This window comes from Enhydra lutris, unplaced genomic scaffold (assembly GCF_002288905.1).
Source record: "Enhydra lutris kenyoni isolate GAN:26980312 unplaced genomic scaffold, ASM228890v2 scaffoldscaffold61, whole genome shotgun sequence".
Taxonomy (NCBI): domain Eukaryota; kingdom Metazoa; phylum Chordata; class Mammalia; order Carnivora; family Mustelidae; genus Enhydra; species Enhydra lutris.
Genome location: NW_019154145.1, coordinates 1072975 through 1095228, shown reverse-complemented (window position 1 = coordinate 1095228; position 22254 = coordinate 1072975). Strand labels below are relative to the sequence as shown.

The 22254-nt window shown below is 56.3% G+C and overlaps 1 protein-coding gene across 1 annotated transcript in view; it reads left to right on the top strand.

The window, feature by feature from the left end:
• LOC111158639 (adenosine deaminase, RNA specific B2 (inactive)) overlaps positions 1-22254 on the top strand; it is a 353724-nt gene that overhangs the window by 323761 nt on the left and 7709 nt on the right. The window contains exons 7-8 of the mRNA XM_022520804.1: positions 1492-1660; positions 14367-14548. Of these exons, the coding sequence (XP_022376512.1) occupies positions 1492-1660; positions 14367-14548 (351 nt within the window). The remainder of the gene's footprint in view (positions 1-1491; positions 1661-14366; positions 14549-22254) is intronic.

Here is a 22254-nt window from a genome sequence, read left to right as displayed (position 1 = left end):
CCATCGTCATCATTATTGTAACCACTGTCTTCTTGACACCCTCATCATCACCACCCTGTCATCATCACCGTCTGATCCTAGTACCATTTGAAGCCACAGAGATCTGCACTCTCACCATCACCATCATGGAGCATCTCTGGCTATGCAGACCCAGGCTTGGTCTTTCAGTTCTTCCGTCTGTGGGTGACTCATAGATCACCCAAAACTGGATCTCATCAAGCACCTGATTGGTGAGGATCAAAAAGCAACCTGAACCCTTTTAAAAGTTTACTTCCTGCAAGGAGTACAGCGATCTTTCTCCCTAAGACATAGACTTTTGAAACTATGGAAATCTCGTGAAAGAACTTCAGTTCCTAGAAACAGAAAATATCCTGTCAATTATTTTGAGATCTGTAAAAGAAGATACACATATAAATCCACATGTTATTTGATGCCTCAGTAAGGATAAATAAGGCAGAAATCCTATTTCCACAACTTCAAAACTAATATCGAAACTTTGTAAAGAAAGTATCTTTAATATCCATCCACGTCAGCATACATATGTAAATGCTGGAATCACTATATTAAATATCATTTGTATGCAAATCACTTAACCACTTCCATATTCCACTATAATCCAGGCTTAACGTACAGAACTTTTTAAAGAAAGAGAGAATCGAGACAATCTTCCCTTTGTTCATGCTATTTCTCCAAATAACTGTGGGGTGTGGGGTGCACAGTGTGTGTGTCTATGTGCACGTGTGTGTGTGTGTACACACGCATGCTAGGGGGCTCTGGGAAGGAAAGCAGAACAGGGGATGAGGGCATGAAGGGCCCACAGGGACCAGTTCATAGGCTCCATCTCGTCGTTTGTCCTACAGACCCTCGGTGAGCGCGGACGCCCTGCTGAGTGTGCCTGTCTGAGCTCATCCGTCCCCACGGCCCAGGACACAGGCACCAGTATTAGCCCGAGTTTAGGATTGCGTCGCAGCGGTCATGAGCAACCTCTCCTAGGTTACGCAGCTAGAAAACAATGCAGCCGGGATGGAAACCTCTCCTGGGTCTACAGAGCACAGCCCTCGGGCCAGATCCCACCACAGCCTTTCCAGGTGGTGCGAGAACGATCTTTAGATGGCTGGGAGAGGGGCAGAGAGCAGCATCTCGCAGCACGTGGACGGCAGGGCACTCGCATCTCAGCGTCCCCGAATACCGTGTGCAGCGCAGACATGCTCGCTCACTGGGCCGTCGGAGCGCTTGGGCCTCCAGAGCACAGAGCCTCCGACACTGATGGCCCCGGGGCCTTTAGGGGAAGTCGGGGCCGGTCTAGAGGGGGCGCTCTGGAGCACAGTTCTACACAAGCCCCCACCCTCCACGGGGCACTCATCTGTGCCTCCCCAGCCCGACGGTTGTCCCATGCAGGTGTCTGTGGGGACCGGCCCCGCCCCTGCACGGCTCCAGGCAGGGACTCCCAGTCTCCGCACCAACAGGCTCACGGCCTCCTCTGTCTCCTAGTGAACAGCAGCAAGCACGTGGTCAGGAAGCTCCGCGGGCACCTGCGCACCAAGATCGAGTCTGGGGAAGGGACCGTCCCCGTCCGGGGCCCCAGCGTGGTACAGACGTGGGACGGCGTCCTGCTGGGTGAGCAGCTCGTCACCATGTCCTGCACGGACAAGATCGCCAGGTAACGGCCCCTTGCTCACCTCTGCCCGGGTGGCTGCGGCCTGGCGGGGCTGAGTGAGGGCAGAATGGAGAAGCCATCTGTGGGCGCGGGGAGGGGTGTCCTAGGTCACAGGCCGTGCTCCTGGCTTCAAGTGCTCCACTGGGCACGGGCCAGCTGCCCCCAGCAGCCGCCGCCGGCAAACACTCATATGGAAGAGCCTCGGTCCACGTCGGGCTGTCCTGCTGCACCAACCTGGCCCGCTGGTCCGTCGGGAGCCACACGGTGCTTTCAGGCCCACCGTCGCTGAGCACCGCCCCGCGGGCCGCCTGCGTCCTGGGGCAGCTCTCCGACCGTGGGGCGCCCTGTCAGGCAGGCCTCTTCCTGTTCCCTAAGGACTGACGGACCTTCCAGGAAATGCATCCCCTGTATCGCCGCTGGCTGGAAGTCCTCCCCACGCCGTAAGAGAGTCTCTTCTTAGAAGGAACCTCAAAAGCCCCCCTTTGAAGGGTCTCAGTGGGGAGCCAGCAGGAGGACAAGGGGTTTGCTAAAGGGCACGCAGGTACCCCTCAAAGGCACCTTCTGTTCAGGAAGGGGCCCCCTTGCTCGCGTCCCCACCACCCCCTTCCCGTGCTCCCCCACACGCGCCAGCCCCATGGCAGAGTGTTCCTGTCACCGAGGTTTGGAAGCCGTCCAAGCCCCTGGTGAGCAGGACTCTGCCCCCACAGAGCCGGGTGTGGCCACCATGAGGGCAGCCAGAGCACCAGGCTGGTGGTGGAAAGCCTTGCTGAGAGTGACCCTCAGATCCACGGATTAATGTGTAATCCATGAACTAGAACACTGTGGTCTCGGGGCAAGCCCCACCCCACCCTGACTTACAGCCACATGGCTGCTCCCAAGACCTTCGGCCTGGGAGGGCTTGGGTCTGGAACCCACAGGACTGAGGAGGCAGGAGGCCGAGGTTAAGGGGCGGGGGGACACCGAGGCTCAGGAGGGGGCAGAGTCCCCATCCAGGGGACAGACTTGGAGGCCGGGTGGCGTGTCCCCAAGGGGCCAGGGAAGGTGCACCCTCCCAGGCTTGGTTCCCCGGCACGTGGACTCCCGTGAGGTGGGACTGTGTGTTCACCGCAAACGGCGCCTCACGCGAGGCTGGGCACACCCCCGCCGCCCCGAACTTTGCCCCCAGGCCTCGAGCACGGGCGGGATGCAGGTTTTCGCCCTGGGAGGCCCAGCACGGGGCTGGCAGGGCAGGCAGGTGAGGCCAGGCAGAGCAAGGGCGGCCACCGCAGGCCCCACACACGGGTCCCTGCCTCCCCAGATGTGCCGGGCTCCGGGACAAACCGAGCTCTCCGGGGACTCAGCCAATGGCTGCAGGAGGAATGGAGCCATTTACTTCCCAGCTGCAGCTCTGCTCTGGGCCCGCGGAGGCAACAGACAGTCTAATGACAATAAATCAAGCCACCGATTTCTGCATCAAAGGGAAAGGCCCGGATTCGTCAAGCAGCTCATCTTTCAGAAGAAAATGCATTCCTCCTTGTTAATATTCTCGTCTATTCATGAAGCAGGAAAAAGGGGGTAATTTTCACCTAACGGAAATTCTCTCGCTGCCGGAGATCACATCGGGTTTCTAAATTAACTCTCTGAGTCCCTAGAAAAAAAGTGAATTAATGCCGCAGCCCTGAGGCTTCACTGTCTGTGGGATCCCACACGTCGACCGGAGGCCAGTTAAATGTGGGAGAAGCCCCTCGCGACGCTGGCCGCAGGGTGTGCTCCCAAGTCAGGCTCTGCCCTTTCTCATCGAACCTCCCGGAGGAACAAAAGGCCAGCTGGCATCTCGCCAGGGGCTTAGGACACTGTCCTGGCTTGAGAATGATTCTAGACAGCCTCTGAGGAAGATGCTCATGTCTGGGGACGGCGATGGCCCTGGGCAGGCCAGAAGGACGGCGCTCTCTCCCTGAACTGACCCAGGAGGTGAAGGACTGCAGCCCCACGGGAAGCCTCTCTCCATGCGCTGAGCTCCGGTCCGCACGTGTGGTAGCAAGGCCCTCCTCATTCACCCCTCCAAGCCCTCACCCACCGTCCTCCTGCCCCCATCCCCATCTTCTCTCTGAGCACACGGACGTGGGAGTCACGTCCCTCCTCCCACGAGGACCCCCTCAGCTCTCCAATCTGCTCTAGCCAACTCAGCCCACGAGAGCCGACGGTCATCAGGCAATTTTGAAAGCAGACTGGTAAACACAGTTGTCCTTAAGAGTCAAATAACAAAAACTTTCAACTAAAAAAAGTTATATTAAAAACAGGCAAAAAATACTCAAAACTCAACCCTTCCTAATCATGTTACTCCCACGTTTCCTCATTTCGCACGCACGGTGTCCGCATGAGGGAGGTGCGCAAAATGCCCGCCCACCGCGGGTCCAGCCCCAAACCCGGGTCAGGGCTTCACGCCAGTCACGTGAAACCGGCCGCAGCAGTGGGTTTACACCCCGGAAATCGGCAGAGGCTGCAAATCCATGCCCTTTTTGGTAGGGGGGAGCTGGCTGTTACCCACACCCGTCAGAGTCGTATGTTTCAAGTCACAGAGACTCGAAGTAACGTGTGTGTCATCTCCCTCGGGACGAAGTGAGCACACGAAGGTAGGAACCCAAACAGGCGTGTGTGTGAAGGCAGGAGACGCTCGTGACAAGGCTCATCCCACGCAGGAGGCCACTACCCGTCATGGCCGTGTCCCACCTGTCCCCGCCCCTACTGCAACAGGGACAGCCGCTCACATCCGACCCCACCCGTGCCTCCTGCCTTCCTTGGAGCCTCCAGCTTCATCCCCTCCTGTTCCTGCAGCTACTGGCCTGAAACTGGCCACACGGTCATCACACGCTCGTCCTTCTCCCCTTACAGAGCCAACCCCGAAACCCAGCTCCCTTCCCCCGGTGATTACTCACTTGCTCTCTAACCCAGATTTCCATGGGGGCTATCAGTGCTCACCCCCGACCACTGCCAAGGGCGTCTGGCTTCCACCTGCCCTGCTCGGGGGAGCTCGTCCCCATGGAATCCGACAGGTCACTCGTGGGTCCCATGGGGCTGCCTTCCCCCGTCCAAAGCCGGAGCGCCACATCACAGTGGTGCTGGCAGGAGAAACAGACAGGTGGATGGGGGACGGAGACCCCCCAGCGTCTGTGCAGGATCATTTGTGAAGGAGACGGGGAGCAGGTGACCGGTGCCGGCAACAGCTGCTGAGGACAGTTGTCCGCAAATATCCAGAAACTCACGTCAGTCACTGCAGAAAACCACCAGGGAGATGGGGGCTTCTCGGACGCGCCGACGTCCCTCTAATGAGGCCCCACACCCTCAGCTCCCGGGCCCCCCACGCAGCACACACAGGTGCGTCCCATCGGCGAGCGGGGAATGCTGCACAGCTGGAAACCCCTGTGCCCGGAGCGGCCACGGCGTCCCGCATGGGCAGCACAGCACAAGGGGCCCCGTGGGACCCCGAACCTAGGGGCCTGCCCTCCTCCCTAGCCCCAGAGATGGCTTGGCAGACGCAGGGACGCAGCCTCTGCGGGCCTCGGTCTGTGCCGCCGCAAACCGCAGGGTTTACTCTCAGGACAGACACGCTTCCCTGGGGACCGGCCAAGGCTCTTAGCCCAGGTGCTGCTGGGACCAGCGAGTCACATCCACGTGGTGACAGAGAATGTTCTCCAGGACAGGGGCGTGTCTGGGGGGCACTGACCTCACCACGTAGTGCAGGTGCGTTTACTTGGAGGGAGACGAGTGAGTAAACTTGTATCTTTAATCAAGGAAGAGAAGTGCACCCACAAGGCCAATCTGTACTCCTCTTTGCAAACCCCCCACATCCATGAATCACGAAGGGAGCGGGCTCTACCCAAAGACCTGAACCAGCACAGCTGCTTACTTCCCTCCGAGAGCCAAGGCAACACACAGGTGTCCCGTTTTGGATCAAAGACACCCACGCAACATGAATTAGAGCACACAGACGTTCTGAGCGCGACTTCCTGAGTCACAACGGGTATCGTGTCACACCGTCAGTGGTGAGATGGTGCAAAGACAGGTTTACAGCAAAACATGTGACAGAAGGCTTCAAGTTTTTACCGTGGTTTACAGCGCGCCGTAGAACACCGTGAACACACGTCCTGGATGCTGGCCGTCAGAGAGCGTCTCGCCTTTCCTTCCTGTCCTGCCAGTTGCTCTTCTCAGCCCTCCGGCTCGGCTTCTGGCTTCCCCCGTGGCCCTGCAGCGGCAGGGGGCCCGTCTGTGGGAATGGGGAGCGGGGCGACAGACCACACCCCTGACCACCCCAGATTTCCACTGGAGACGAGAGCCTCACTACAAAGGAAGCTCCATCCCTTCAACACCCGTGGCTCGGGGCTCGTCCACGAGGCCCTTCCGTTTCCCTGGGAATCATGCAGGGAAGGCAGTGGTCTCACCACCGGAGGGAGGCTGCAGTCCTCTCTATGCACAGGCAACTCTCCTCTCCCATGAGGAGGACTGGGGGCTGTCACCCCGCCTGGCCCCCAGCCCCCTGGAACACCACCTCGGTGGCCCCCTCTGGGATCCGAGGTTCTGCAACAGGACATGCTCAGCGCGGGGCGGGCCCCTCCCACATCACCTTGAGACCGCCACCTGCCTCCGTGCACAACCCGTGTGCACTCCCTGGGCCCTCCCGGAAATTCTGGAGCACCTGCCGGGCTTGGGCAACGCCCACGACGTGACACTGACACAGCCACTCTGAGACATGAAGAGGCCATCCAGAAGCAACGGACCTAAGTCCTGTGCCCCGTGGAAGGACGGTGAGGGCCCCACAGTCAGGAGGGTGGAGCTCTCGTGGCCTGGGGCAGTGCAGGGTGGCCCCGGGCACACTGGGAGAGTGACAGAAACCGCAGAGTCTGGGTGGCTGCTATGAGCCGGACCCAGGACTCGGAGAGCACGGACAGAGGCCCCAGCCACAGGTGCAGGCTGGCTTCTCTAAGTCGAGGGGACTGTCCAAGGTGAAAAGGGCAGCTGTGGGTATGGTGACGTCCTTGTCATTAAACTCCTGTCGAAGGTGTGGGACTGCAGCTGGAGAAGCCTGTGCACCAGGGCGTGCTGTGCAAGTCAGCAAGTGAACCAAGCCGCGTTCTTGAAGGCTTCACTCGGAGCGCGCGGGCCCCCAACTGCCCAATAGAGGTCACGCTTGGCTCACTACAGTGAAAGTAACTCCTGGGGCGTCCTGTGCAGCGGGAGGTGAGAGGCCCCAGAGCCGGAGAGCCGAGCAGTGCAGACCCGGGCATCCTGGGTCACGCGAGAGCTATCTGCTGTCCCGTGCTTGGGGAAAGACACCCCAGGGCCTCAGAATGGGGACACGCAGCTTAAATTTTTCCCCCTAAAAATAATCCCGACCCTGAACATAGCACAAAAGAAAATCTGGTGTCTTTTGTTAGGGACACAGTTGTCAATCACCATGGAAATTCTTGGGTCGTCAGAGTCTTTTGAAAGTGAAACCATTTCTCTGTAGATTCTGTACAAATGGCAGAAATGCTGTCTCGAAGATAAAAGTCAGTCCCAGGGCTCCAGTCGGGGACAATCGGTCCCTCGCGGGTGAACTGGCCTTGCAGGAAAACCAAACCAACCGCAAAGCTCCCCACAGTGGGTGCCCCGCGATGCCCCAATGCTGGGGGTCTGCCACCTGCAGACGAAGGGCCACTGAGTGGGACCAGGACACAAGCGTCACGCCCGACTGCCAAAGCAGAGCTCGGAGAGCAGCTCCCCGTTACAGAGTCAAACGCAGGGAGGAGACATGAGGAAAAGGGGGAAAATAGAAGAGAGAGACACGTAACGTAGCAATACCCCGGGGGGGACAGACAGCAGCAGCCAGCGTCCGCTCCGCCCGAACTCGGCCATCAGGGCCACCGCACTGGCCATCCCCTCGGCCGGCAGGGCACAGCGCGGCGCCCTCAGGGTCCGTGGAGCTCCGGCCTCAGGGTGGTCCGTGGGCACGGCTCCCTGTTCCCAGGCATCCGGGACGCTCCCCCCGATGGCTATGGGGAATGATGGAGCCCATGACATCCTCACACGAAGGCTTCGCACCCGGACACACTCCCCTACGAGGGTCACAGAGCCCACCCACAGTAGGTGCTCGCAGATGAGACGGGGTGGGACCTCCCGATGGGCCACAGCAGATACCACAGGCTAAACAGTGGCCCCTGAAACAGTATGTCCACGTCCTCACAGCCAGAACCTGTGGAAGCGCCCTCAGGTGTCGGCACTCAGCAAGCATAAGGGGCGATTCTGGTTGGCTCTGGATTCAGCCCATGGGTCCTTGTAAGCGGGGACCCAGGGACAAGGAGGTGACGTGTCTACAAGCCACAGAACAGCAGGGCGGCCAGCAGCACCCCCCCAACAAGGATCAGAGAAAGGCCTGGTCCAGCTTCCCCAGAGCCCCGCACACACCTGGACCTCACACTGGGGCCTCAGGGGCCGAGAGAGAATCCGTGGCTATCATTTCCAGCCCCCACGTGGTGCGCGCCGCCACGACCCCGGGAGACCAGACCCCCAGAGGTGGGAGGAGGCGCTCGCTTAGCCCAACTCGTGTGGTCTTTGGAACATCACGCAACGAGACCAAGTCACAGTAAAGTCAGCTCCCACAACGCAACCACCCATTCCTCGGTGAGGACAGCGTCACGACAGAGAGGAAGCCGCTTCCCGGCCACCACGCGGCCGACCTTCCGCGGCGCAGACTAGGAGGGTAACTGCGCACCCAAGAGCACCCGACTCCTCTTCCAAGAGCCGGCAGAGCGCAGGTGCCGCGGCTCTGCGAGACCGTGGAGAGGAGACAGCTGACGGCACTGTCGTGGACGCCTTCCCGAATGTGCTCTCTGCTTCTCCCGCCATGGACGCCCACCCCGCGCTCTCCCACGCGCACGCCGCCTCCTGCAAGGAGGGGAACCAAAGCAGGGCGCTCTGCCTCCGCACGCAAGATTCAAATCTGAGCGGCACATAAAAGTGTAAATCTTCTGGAACTAATGTTCCTTTAGATATGGTTTCTAATTTTAAGTACCTGAGCTTGATTATTGATCGCAATGTGTCTTTAAATGAACAGATTAAAACTTTCTCCATAAAAATGAACTGTAAAAAATTACAGCTGTTCTCCGGGGAGGAGGGCACCGTCTGACTTCTAAACTCGGACTTCAGACGGTGAAGAGTGACTTCCTCCTTCTGACCGCAGCTGTGGGCGGCGCCTCTCAGCTCCCCACCAGCAGCCCCCTGCCCCTGATCTGCTGGTGGTCGTCCTCTGCTGGAATGTTCCCCGCTCCACGGAAATCAAGCGGCAGTGCTGCTCATCTTTCCATTCTGGAGATACAGGTCCTTTTAAAAGACGTCCTCCCAAACACCCTGCCCCAGGATGCTCTGTTCAACAGTCCGCACCCAGTCTTACAGAAGCTCCAGCGGGAACTTCAGGAACACGCTCCCAGTACAAACCCTGCGTATCTGGCGCCTCAGCTCTTGTACCTAAAGCAACACGGATCTGAACGGCTCCACGCCGCCCCACCCCGGACTCTGCAAACGGCTGGGAAGCTCGGTTTCTGCAAAACCATCTGGGAATCTGGTTGGCCCCACCGGAGACAAGACCTTGGTCCAAGGAAAGCAAAGGGGTCGGTGAAGCGGCCACATGAGTCAAGGCCACAGACATCTCATGCACGGTAGTGTCAGCAGGACGTGGCAGGGGTCCTGATGACGGGGCCGAGGGGAAGGAGACCGTGTCTGGGGACTTGAGAAGAGACAGCCTGGAGCACAGGTCTGGGCAGAAGGAGCCTGTGGCACCGACATGGTAGCCAGAGCTTTACCTTCTGGTTCCATCTCCACAAAAGGAACAAAAGGCACTCCCTGGAGTAATATAGTCACATTGTCCTCCAGGAACCAGGGGCCAAATATAGCCCCTCTCTGGAGGGCCATGGGGCCCAGAGCTCTGAGAACCAGCCAGAGCCTGGAGCTGGAGATGGGGACGCCGCCCTCCGTGGCTCAATCAGTACCGGGAACCCCACGCACCCTAGAAACGGCGGCCCCCACATGCAGGACGCGCACGCGCTGGCACGGAGAACGGAGAGACACAGTCGGAAGAACCGAGTCACTGTGCTGCTCTTGGTCTGGTGAGACTATCGACACTGTCAGTCTGTCGGGCAGCTGCAGACAGAAATGTTGGGTCCAGAGAGGACACGGCCCAGGTAGGTTTCTGCAAACAGAGATGAGACGCTGTGTTAAGCAGAAGTAATTTCTTTCAGCTGAAAATAACTGGCAATGGGATGGGCCACTTATGCACGAATGTTGCATGATTACCCACATCGGTCAACGGGTGGGAGAGGAAGGTTTTTGACTGGGGACTGGGGGGCAGGTACCGATGCCCAGACTGGGAGGGAGTAAGTCCTCTCCTGCAGACTTTGAAATGACTGAGAAGCAGACACTACCGTTATGACCATACACTTGGCACAGGACCCAGCATTCTAAGCGTAGCAGCCGGAGAACCCCCTGGAAGGCTCGTTGAAGCTCACTCTGCCAGCCCTGAGCTTCTGAGTCCATCGGTCTGAGGTGGGGCCCAGAGTGTGCATTTCTCTCAAGTCCCCGGTGATGCAGATACAGCCGGTCCAGACCCCACACTTCGAGGACCGCTGCTGTAGGCTGTCGTCCAGCGTAGCAAGCAAAGTGGTCACAGGAATGCAGCTCACTGAAGTCACACCTGGGATTTGCCCTGAGCTTTTGACTCCAGCGTCTGTGCCGACCGCCTGGCCGCAGAAGGGTCTCGGCCTGTCTTGCATCAGAATCACTGCGGCATCGGGCACTGGCAAGGCAATGCCTGGTCTGCACCCCGGCCCCATGATATCCGAGTATTGGGGCACCTGGCACCAAGAGAGTCTCAGAGCCCCTGACATGAGCCCAACGTGCACCAAAGCCAGAAACTACTCCTGTCTGCAACACTGCGGTCATTGCAGCGGAACAGGGAGCGCTGGGTCTCTGTCATGCCTCCTGGCCCAACCTGGACTTCACGGGTGGAGCAAAGTCTGGGGATTCTTCCCAGCCAGGTGTAGCTATATGTTCAGAGGATGGGCAAGCTGTCCTACGGATGAGGAAAAACGTGAAGCAAGCACGTAACCCCACCCCCACTTCACGGAGATGTGACTGACACAGTATTACGGGAGTTTAAGGCGTATAAAGTGCCGTTAATACGTTCACACACGGGGACACAGTCGCCACCGAAGCTTTAGCTAACACGCCAGCACGTCGCAGTTACCACTTCCTTTTTGTGGCGAGAACCTTTGAGATCTACTCTTCGTAACTTTCAAGTACGTAATACAGTCTTACTAAACACAGTCTCCATGCTATAATTCGATCCCCAAACTAATTTATCTTATAACTGAAAGTTCGTGCGCTTTAACCAACATCTCCCTCTTTCCCCCACGCCCTTCAGCCCCTGGTAACCACCACTTTACTCTGTTTCTGTGAGTTCGGCTCTTCTGAATTTCACGTAGACGTGAGATCGTGCAGTATCTGCCTTTGTGTCTGACTCATTCACTTAGGACAATTCCTTCAAGATTCATCCAAGCTACCACTCTTACATTCACGTCTTTAATGCGTCTGGCGTTTGTTTGGGGTGTGGTGGGAGGAAGAGGTCCAGCCTCATTCCGCCACCCGGTCCGGCGGGTTCTCCCAGCACCACGTACTGACGAGACCGCCTTTGCCCTCTGCCCGGGGCGCGCTCTCAGATCCCCGCTGTGGACTGTTGCCGGCTCTGTTCCGTTCCGTTGATCGACGTTTCTGTCTCACGCCAAGTAAGCGTCTGTTCTGATCGTACCTGAAGACGGTGCCTTAGACGTCGCTGTAATTTCGGGGAGTTACACCACCTTGGAGGGCCACAGCAAGGAGGTACGGGAACAGGCGAGAACCCCGACTGTCCGAAACACGTGACGGGAACCCCGGTCCCCTGTCTTATGGGCCAGGGCGCGGGTGGTGACCCTCGGGGGTAGGGCTCATCCCTATGACTGTCCTCGCTGAGTCTTAGAAGTCAAGATCCAAACTGCGCAGTTAGAGGACGGCAGCTCTTCCCTCCATCTCCTGCGCATCTCTGGTATTTCTGTGATGGACAAACAGATGGAAATACATTTATTGCGGATTATCTATATTGAAAACCAGACTGGGATTTTTTTTTTCTCTGTCAACACTGCAGAAATGTCTGCCATTTGAACAAAAGGCGCGGTATTTTCTTCAATCCGGAACGCTGAGGAGTCCCTTTTATGTTCAGGAAGACATTTGGTTTTACCGATCACGTTAGCGGAATGAGTTCAAACTCCCGCCGCAGGGCGAGGAGGAGGCGGACTTTCTCTTTATTTTAAAGGTTATCAAGACAAAGCCAGATATGGAAGTTACTTGTTTTTACACAATCCCGCAGAATCAGAACCACCCCAATTACACTCCCGATGTTCTGCTCAAAGCCAGTACCCGATGGTCTACAGGACGGCACTGTCTCTCCCGGGAATACTCATTTTACTGCTCAACACTTGCCGTGCTTCAGGCAAGTGCTTTGTTACCGATGGGGGACATGTCCATTTCTCTGCTTTGAATCCACGTTTCTCTCGTAATCAGAGCTGGGACACACGTGGGCTACCTGCACCGCGGAACCCTCGGCCACCGCTGGTAGCCTAGCATCGTGCCTGCGGACTGACCGCGTCGGCCACTGTCTCTGCGGGAGCCCGTGTTCAGCCACACGCACAAACACAAGAAAGCCTCTGCGGAGCTTGGGAACAAAGTGTAAAGACCGAAACCTCGCACGGCCGAAGAGACCTCCTGCTAACCTTGCTCCTCCTCTTCTTGATACCTTCCCGCTTCTGCAAATCCACAAAGAAGGAATCCAAAACACTAGCTGAAGTGACTTTGTTGGATTCTCCTCACTTTGCCGGCACTGCCTGCAAACACCGGTCTCAGACTTAAGGGAAGGATCCAATCTCTCGGTCACCGCTCAGAAACACCGGTGCTCCTTCCACGGAAAGCGCACATAGCAAAAACAAAACAAAACAAAAAATAAACAAACCAAAAAAACCTCCTATCTAGGAATTTGCTGAAATTCTGTACTTTATCCACGAGAAGTGAGGGACAGCTGGCCTCCCGACCGCACCGGCTGGCCTGTCAGAGTGGGAGTCTGGGCAGCGGCCTGTCACCAAGTGATGGGTCCCACGATCAGTGAGAAGATCTGGTGTTGCTTCCGGAAAGTCCGCTCCTCCAAAACTCACGGACACCCGCTTTGGTGAAAACGCACACGCTCATGTGTGTCTGTGTGTGTGTGTGAACAGCCATTTCAGTCCTTCTGAAAGAAAGGATGTGATTTACAGAAATGACCACAATTATTTTTTAAGTGAAGTTATGCAAATCTGATAGACTAAAGTAAATGTTTCATAAAACCAATGACTGTTCAAATGGTAGGACTAAATTGTTTGTATATAAATATTACCTTTTATATTCCATTGGAGTTTTATGTAGATGAACACATTACTTTAATGACCTGCGTTCATGGAGAGAGTGGAGACTCGCTCTCCTGGTCCTCGCCCGCCAGATGGCTGCCTTTTCTTGCATGAGATTAAAACATGGCTCTCGTTCACCACAATGCTTTGGAGGCAAATTAATATTGCCGGCTAAATTGCTTGTGTTTTCGGAATAAAATTTAAAGAGAACTTTTTAAAGCAATTGGTGTCACAGGTTCCGGGAGCAGATTGCTCTCCAGGTAGAACATGCTGGTTTTAACCGTTCGGTAATTAATGGAAAAGATTCCGCGTTAACTGACTGCTTCGGGAAAGGGAAATATAATGACTCCTTATTAATCAAGAAAAGAAATGTACGGCATGGAGGCACCACAATAATTGCTCTAACAGCGGAGAAATGTTAATTAATGAAAAGAACGATGATGTAAGAAATGAGCTGCATAGTGTTTGCCGCTGGTGGAGGCTGGGCTTTAGACACGTTATTTACAGCGGAAACCACGAAATGCTGCCTCAAACAGATGCGTGTGACCTTGTACCACCCAAGTTTAGGGGGGAAAATCTCAAAATGCTGCTGTCATCTTTGCTTGCAGAAGCAAGAGCGCTTGCCCAGGGCGGCATTTATCTCGGAGAAGGACGGCCTTGTCCTTCGTGTCTGGTCTGGGTCAGAAATCAACATCCTCCTCAGAGCAAAACACGGCCGTTTACTAGTGTCACGTAACGACACAACAGGTCCTTCTGACTGCTGAGAACAAAAGGAGAAGAAGCTATTTTGCCCAAAACTGAAATAAACAAACTCCATTTCTGATGCCCGCCCGCTAACCTCACAAAAAATTCAGATTCACTTTGGGGACAGAGTGTCTTTTTTTTTTTTTTAAGTTTCGAGTCGCTGAGAGGACGTAGGGCTTCCCCGTCCTCTAACAACTCACATCGTCCATCAAAGTCAGAGCCCCGCCAGCCGCATGCGTGGCCGAGAGCGGCCCGGGCCACTCCACTGGGTCGGGCACGGCCACAGGACCTCCAGCCTCAGCCTGCCCGATGGGGCGCCAGGGCCATTTGGGGGGCAGGTGGCAGAGGGGTGGGGAGGTTGGCGGCAGGCCAGCGGGGGGAGGGGCGAACAGGTGGCGGTGTGGGGGGTGGTGTCACTCGGCCCGCCCCGCAGGTGGGGAAGGAGGGGCCCCGCCCGACCCGGCGCCCGCGCTGACGCCCTCTCCCTGCAGGTGGAACGTGCTGGGCCTCCAGGGCGCGCTGCTCTGCCACTTCATCGAGCCCGTGTACCTGCACAGCATCATCGTGGGCAGTCTGCGCCACACGGGCCACCTCTCCCGCGTCATGAGCCACCGCACCGAGGACGTCGGCCAGCTGCCCACCTCCTACCGGCACAACCAGCCCCTCCTCAGCGGTAAGAAAACCCTGTCCCCGTAGACACGGGACTCGTGCCCGCCCGCCAGCCAGTCCCATGTGTCCTAACTCGGGCCGCTGTTACCGGGTTGGCCACCAGCTACTTAGGATATAGCGAGCAAAAGGACAGGAACAGAAGCCTCAAGGGGGGGCTGCCGTGCCTCCCGAACGGAGGACCGGGCACTGGGAGGGGGGAGCAGACTGGGACACACCCTCGACCCCATCATGGTGTCACCGTCACGCGCGTATCCACCAGGACGACTTACCCGACAGGCTCCGCTCACGGCAGGCGTCTCTGACGGAGGGCAGGGGGGTTGGAAGCGGGTGGTTGCAGGGCTCGCGGCCCCAGTGCCGTCCTCGCACGAGGCGTCCAGGAGGCACGTGTCAGGAGCAGCACGGACACGTGCAGGCACAAAGCCGGCCAGCTCGTAGCCTCCCGCACTGGCCATGTGCGCAGCACCGGACCTCCGGAGCCTCAGTGTCCCCGCTGCAACACGGGGACGGCCAACCCCCGGCCGCCTAGCACACAGCCGGTGTGAGGGTCGAGTCCCACGGCCAGCGAGCACTGTGGAGCCCATCGGGTCTGTACACTGACTCGGCGTTCCAGAGGGGAATGCGGATGGCGACCGCGGCTGTCCACGTCACAGAGGCTCTCCTGGTTCCCCAGAACGAGCCTCACCAGAGGCCAGAGGAAACAGCGCGTGCAGCAGGGATTGGAACTCGGCTCGAGGACGCAGCTACGCCGTCTCGACGCGCCGCGTCCCGTGGCCTGCAGCACCACAGACCGGGTGTCCGCACCGTCACCCCTGGGGAACCACCCACGCGAACGACACCAGCTGAGGAGGGGCGGCGTCGGCGTCCGGACGGCGCGGGTCAGGCGAGCCACCCCAGCTGAGGCACTCGCGACCCTGGGACTCCCACCGGCCCGTCAGCCGTCAGGAGCGACGCAAACATTCGCCTCAAATTCCAAGTCCGTACGACTACGTTCATTTCTGACAGTCGGTCATGTTGGGAATTCTGATAAAATATTACTCTGGCTCAGTTTCAACCTCTTCCATTTTCCTTTCTTTTTTTTTCCTCAAAATGGCCAAGAATACTACTTTTTAAAAAGATTTTATTTATTTGAGAGACACAGTGAGAGAGAAGACAAGCAGGGGGAGCAGGAAGGGGAGAAGCAGGCTCTCCTCCCAGTAGGGAGCCCGACGCGGGGCTCAATTCCAGGACCCCGAGATCATGACCTGAGCCGAGGGCAGACGCTTCACTGACTGACCCCCGGGCGCCCCCAGCTCAGCAGCCGGCACAAGCCTGGAGCGGACCCCAACGTCCCAGCCAGTTTGTGCGGATAGATGTCCCCAGCTTGGGTCCCCACAGACCTCGGAGACCTTCAGTCTCCACAGCAAACCAGAAGGGACCCCGTGTGCTCCGAGGAGGCGCCTGTCCCACGAGGGGCTGCTGCCGTCTGGCCTCTGGGCCCCACGCACGCCAGCCTGGCCGTCCCTTCCAGCAAAGCTGTTCCAAAGTCATGTGTTCAACTGGGAACACGTGAACACAGATGAAAACAGGAATTCTGAATTACAAGGGAAAAGCAGTTGAGTTTAAAATTAAAAAAAAAAAAAGCTCCGCTAGAGGAATTCAGGTCACCTGAAGTCGTCGAGCGGCACAGCTAAAAGCAAAGCCCCTGGACCCCTGTGTGAACCCCCGCCCCCGCCTCAGGGGACACTCAGCCCTACCTACAGCCAGGACCACCTGACTGGACACTTAGGTCCACACTGACAACACTGCTTTCGTCGCTGGAGAGAAGCAAACGACCCGAAGCCACGGCGCCCCCCTCCCAAAACCGCACGCTCTCCGCGGCAGCGACTGCTCGGCCCGCGGTGGCCCTCAGACAGCAGTCGTGCAGAGGCAGGAAGGAAACCGTCGGGATCTTTCGCACACGAGGGAGACAGCGTGACCGCGTGTAAGGACGGTAACGAGCACATTCACACATGCCGTGAAATCTGTCTGGAGACTCCCTCGAGGTCCGTTGAGAGGGTGCAGCCCGCGTGCTCGCGGAACCAGCCCCGCCACCGAGCGGGGGCCCCTCCGGCTCCGGGGCCACAAGAAGCAGCCGAGCTGAGAAGGGTCCCCCACGGACACGGGGCGGGGTGCGCACTGATGCCCACCGGAGGGTCTGCAAGCCTTCTGGGCAGACCGTGAGGACGGACACCACACCGCGGCGGCCGCGCCCCGACCCTTTAGCACCCCATGTCACCGGAGGAGCGCGGCTCCCCTAAAGGGACTCGCCTCCGGTCTTTCTCGGCACATTCAATACCTCATGCGACATGACGAGGACGAGGCAGTGGTGAGAATTCATAAGAATGTAGGCTCCGAATACTCGTCTTTTGAGGAAATCATTACGTGAAGTAGAAGTGACTTCAAGGCTGTCGTGCTGGGCACAGGGGGGTTCGTCTACACGTCCGGCCTCGAGGTCAGTCTCCTGTTTCCGCGTCAGGACAAGGAGAGATACGGGGGGCGCGCAAGCTCTCTGTTCCCGCTGGCGGCGCGTGGCGTGCATGGGCTCCCCGTCGAGCAGGCGTCCCCGCACCGAAGACGCAACTTCGCAGCCCAAGGCAAGGTCCGCGACAAACATAAAAGCCGAGAGCCGGACCAGGGGAATCGATGTCCCGGCCGTGAGCTGTCCCGGCCCCTGGTTGCGTGCACGTGATGGGAACTACGGGACGGTGACCAGCAGGGCACCGGCTGCCTCCGCCCCGGCACGCATCTTCCCGAAGGAGTACGAATGGGCCACTGGGGAGTCAGAGCCTCATCACACTCCATGTGTCTCAAGCAATGGTTCATCGAAATGTCCGCCAGCAGCGGTCTGCAAACCCCGCCCGACACCCCCCCCCCGACCACACTCGAGACCCCTCTCCTCCAGGAATGGTGGTGGGTGGGATGGAGGAGGAGGCCTGTCGCCACGTGTGCCCACGTTTCTGTGAGTTCCAGTCTCCAAAGTACTGTCACAGTGAACTGCAGAGCCTGATACGGAGAGCCAAGCCGCTTGAATTCAGGAGAAATTCTTGAGGTTGATGATCATTAATGGTATCGGGCAAAACAACCCAGTGGGGTGGTAGAAAAGATTGTTTTTATGCAGCTGGTAACTAATGCAGCATGATTTTTATATTAAAATAAGCGAGGAGGTGCCTGGGGGGCTCAGTCCATTAAGCCTCTGCCTTCGGCTCAGGTCATGATCTCAGGGTCCTGGGATTGAGCCCCGCATTGGGCTCCCTGCTCGGTGGGGAGCCTGCTTCTCCCTCTCCCTCTGCCCTCACTCCCTGCTCATGTTCTTTCTCATTATATCTCTCTCAAAAAACAAATAAAATCTTTTTTAAAAAATAAAAATAAAATAAGCACAGGTTTATTACAGAGTGACCTATAAATTTTTCATAAATGTTTAGGATAAAACACATGAGCTTAAAAATACATCTGAGCACCTCCTTTGTCTTGGAGTTGTTAGAAGTAGAAATTAATCTCTTGTGCCCTTGAAGGAATTTTTGGTAGAAAAAAAATCATTATAAATCTTGCTGGAATAATGTAAAGACAACCCTAATATCTCTGCATGAAGATTAAAATGCGAGATTCAAGAAAGAAATATTTAATAAGATATTTCCATAGATTAGCACTGATTTCCCTATGCAAACTAGATGACATATAGCTTATGATAAATTTAAAATTATAGAAAAACCTCTTTTAGTTTTCTAAAGAGTTCTTCCAAAAATACTTGTATGTTAGTTAAGTTACACTTAATTTCTACCATGATTTTAAGGAACTGTTGCAAAAAAGTATTTGGACACCAGCCTTAATCAATTTGCTCTCGAAATTTTTACCATTTAGAGAAAATACTTTCATCGTCGATACATTTCATTTGTCCAAACACTGCGTTGGTCAACACAATCCCTACACTTATTTAATGATTCAGCAAATGTGTGTGGATTGCTGACGACGTGCCTGGGGCTACTATGCACGGGGAAGAGAGCCGGAAACAAAATGGTTGAAACCCTGCGGGAAAGACTGACAGACAGACAAAATGAAACGCTTCGTAGAAAAATAAAGCACAGAAGGGACTACATGCAACCTTTGGCTGTCTGTCAGGGGTCCAGACCCCATGGGGCGGTGGTGTCAGGGCCAAGTCCTGCAGGAAGAGGGAAGGACATCATGGGCAGGGAGCAGGGCAGAAGCCAGGAGGGGGCGGAACGTGGGGAGAGCCTCCGGGGTTCAGCACAGAGTCAGGCTGCAGCTGCCGCACGGGGACTAGGTTAGGGCCCAGTCTGAACCCTGCATTAGCAGGCCCTGAGGGTTCTCAGAGCAGCCTGAAGCAGTCTCCGTCCCCAGATTCACATGGAGACGATCCTACTAAGAGCTGGATCGAGATAATGCTACAAAAGCTTTGGAAATACAGCCCTGGCACACAGCGAAAACCAAGGAGGCATAGGCCGAGACAAGGCCACGTTAACAAACCCCAGCAGACACATGGTGGAGAAAACCCATGACATCGGCGAGCGCCGTTCCTGGACACAGACTTTCCTACAACCATGCTCACCAGGAAAACAGAGATTTAGAAAACAACAGCGAACATGCAGGGGGAGAGATAGAAGTGAAAGAAAGAAAGAAAGAAAGGAAGGAAGGAAGGAAGGAAGGAAGGAAGGAAGGAAGAAAGAGAGAGAGAAAGAAAGAAAGAAAGAAAGAAAGAAAGAAAGAAAGAAAGAAGCCAAATAGGAATTGCAGAGGAAAATAAAACAATTTGTGTGACAGAGAATAGGTTTATTTTTTTAGGATTTTATTTTTATTTTTATTGATTTGACAGAGAGAGAGCGCGCACGCACAAACAGGGAGAGCGGCAGAGGCAGAGGGAGAAGCAGGCTCCTCACCGAGCAGGGAGCCCGACGGGGGTCTCAGTCCCAGCACCCCGGGATCAGGACCTGAGCCAAAGGCAGAAGCTTCACCGACGGAGCCCCCAGGCGCCCCCCAGAGGACAGGGTTGGTAGCACATTCAACAGCTGAAGATGGGGCGCCTGGGGTCTCCGTCGGTGAAGCGTCTGCTTTGGTTCAGGTCGTGATCCCGGAGTGCTGGGATCGAGTCCCGCATCGGGCGCCCTGCTCAGTGGGGAGCCTGCTTCTCCCTCTCCCTCTGCTGCTCCCTCTGTGTGTGCGTGCCCTCTCTCTCTCTCTCTCTCTAACAAATAAATAAAATCTTTTTAAAAATAATTTAAAGATAAACACAGCTGAGGAGAGAATCAGTAAACCGGAACACCCCCTGAAGAAACCCCCAAGCGCGGCACCGAAACAGAAAGACGGTGGACTAACGGTGGACCAGCTGGGGTCCTCCGGCGACCGAGCCCGCACAGGACAGTCATCTCCTCACAGGAAGGAGACGGGGCTGAAGCGCGGGGCTCACACGTGTGCAGGGCGACCGTCTGACGTCGGCAGGCTGGCGATTCTGGCAGGAGACGATGGCGCCGCTGTGCCCGGGGCGAGTCCAGAAGCAGAACCCCCTCCTCTCTGGCAGCTGTGGTCTCGGCCCCCGAAGCCGTCAACTGATCGTACGAGGCCCCTGCTCGTGGAGGGTCACCTCTCTGCTCCATGCGCACCGACGGAACCGTCCATCACACCTGAAGGTGCCTCCCAGGGACGTCCGGCTCACGTCTGACGAAGCGGCTGGGCACCACAGACCGGCCAGGAGGATGCTTGAAAGTAAGCATCCCACGGGGAGGTCAGAGACGCAGCGAGAAGGTCGGACAGACCCGAGCAACAATGTGCCCCAGAAGCAGGAGAAGGAGCGTGGCGGGCGCAGAGGGGAAGGAGGTACCAGAGTTACTAGTCGTCACCCCTAAGGGGCACCATGTGGCCCAAGAAGTACATTCTTAAATCGTCCTCCCAGCAAGAAAGTGGTCACCAGACGAGAAGACAGAAGAAACCCTAAAAGGCGTCAGGAACTAACATGTCAGCTCCCAAGGGTCCGAATCAGACTCACCAGCGACTCTCGGACGACAGGAAACAATAAAGCCGTGTCTCTGAGATGCCGGCCGCAAGCTCATTGCGACCTGAAGTCCGCGACCCAGGAGACGCATCCTTTACAAGCGGGGCAAGGGGCGCCAGGGCGGCTCAGCCGGCTGAGCGTCCGACTCTTGATTTCGACTCAGGTCGTGCTCTCAGGGTCGTGGGATCGAGCCCCGTGCTGGGCTCCACACTGGGTGCAGAGCCTGCTGGGGACTTCCTCTCCTTCCCACCCCTCCCCCTCTTGTGTGCGTGCACACACTCTCTCTAAAATCATGAGTAGATAAACGTTTTTAAGAAATAAATAAAAATTAACCAATTAAAATGAGGACAAGACAACAGTCCAGGCAGACAGAAGCAGAGCTAATGCAAGCCCAGCAGACGCGCACCAAAGGAGACATTAACGGTGCTCTTGGGGCATAAGGAACATAGCCCCAAAGGGACAGAGCCACTAATGCGTGAGGACCACATTGTGCCAAAGTCCCCCTGTCCCACGTCTTTCCAAGTAACAACAAGCTTTACAGGGACCAAGAACCGTTTCACTATCAGGTTATAAAATGAAATATTCAGATTTTTCCCTGCCACAGAGGAAATTTCGCCACCTTCAGCGTTGTCGCATGAATCCATGCATTTTAAACTGCTATCACTTACATTCACAGATACGGCCGCGCTCGTACTGAGTCCAGGAAGGAAGTCCCTGAAAATCAGTGGGGAAAGTGGTCTTTAGAGGAGGCGACTCCAGCCCCCCAAGCAGGTGCCCCGCACCTTCCCTCGTGCGGCACGCACACACGCCCTCGACACCAGCTCTCAGCCACGGCAGCCAACACCCCGCCGACTGGGCAGAGGAGGTGGGCGGCTGCCTCGGCCCAGTCTTCCCCACAGTGTGTCCCCGGCTTGCAGAAACCCACAGAGCCCCCAACAAGCATCTCACGGCAGAAAGAGCTAAGCCCGTCCTCACTCACCATCTCCAAAATGCAGCACACGTCACACAGCCACCCTGAAGTGTGCTCTATTAAGACAATAGCTACAAAATTAGTCAATTATAATGATGTTCATGCTGATGAAAATGAATAAAATGGCATTAATACAGCCGAATTAAGTTAGTTACTCCAAATCTGCAAGTCCATGTTACGATAGCCCTAGCTCCGCTTCCTGAAGAGCTGTGTATGATGTGTGTGTGACATGTGTGCAATGCGTGGGCATGTGTGTGTTCACGTGTACATGTGTGTTGTGTGTGTGCACGTGTGATGTGTGTGCGCATGTGTGATGGTGTGTGTGTGATTGTACACATGTGTGGTGCGTGTGCGTGTGGTGTGCACGTGTGTGGTGTGTGTATAAGTGTGTGGGGTGTGCACATGTGTGATGTGTGTATGCATGTGTGGCATGTGTGTGGTGTGCGTGTGTGGTGTGTGCATGTGTGTGCCTGTGGTGTGCATGTGTGTGATTGTACACATGTGTGATGCATGTGCATGTGGTGCACGCGTGTGTGGTGTGTGCACATGTGTGATGTGTGTGCAATGTGTGTGCATGCGATGTGTATGTGGTATGTGCACATGTGGCATGCATGCGACATGCACGTGCGTGATATGTGTATGCAATGTGTGTGCAATGTGTGGGCATGTGTGTACATGTGTGATTGTGTGGTGTGTGTGTACATGTGTGACGTGCACGTGT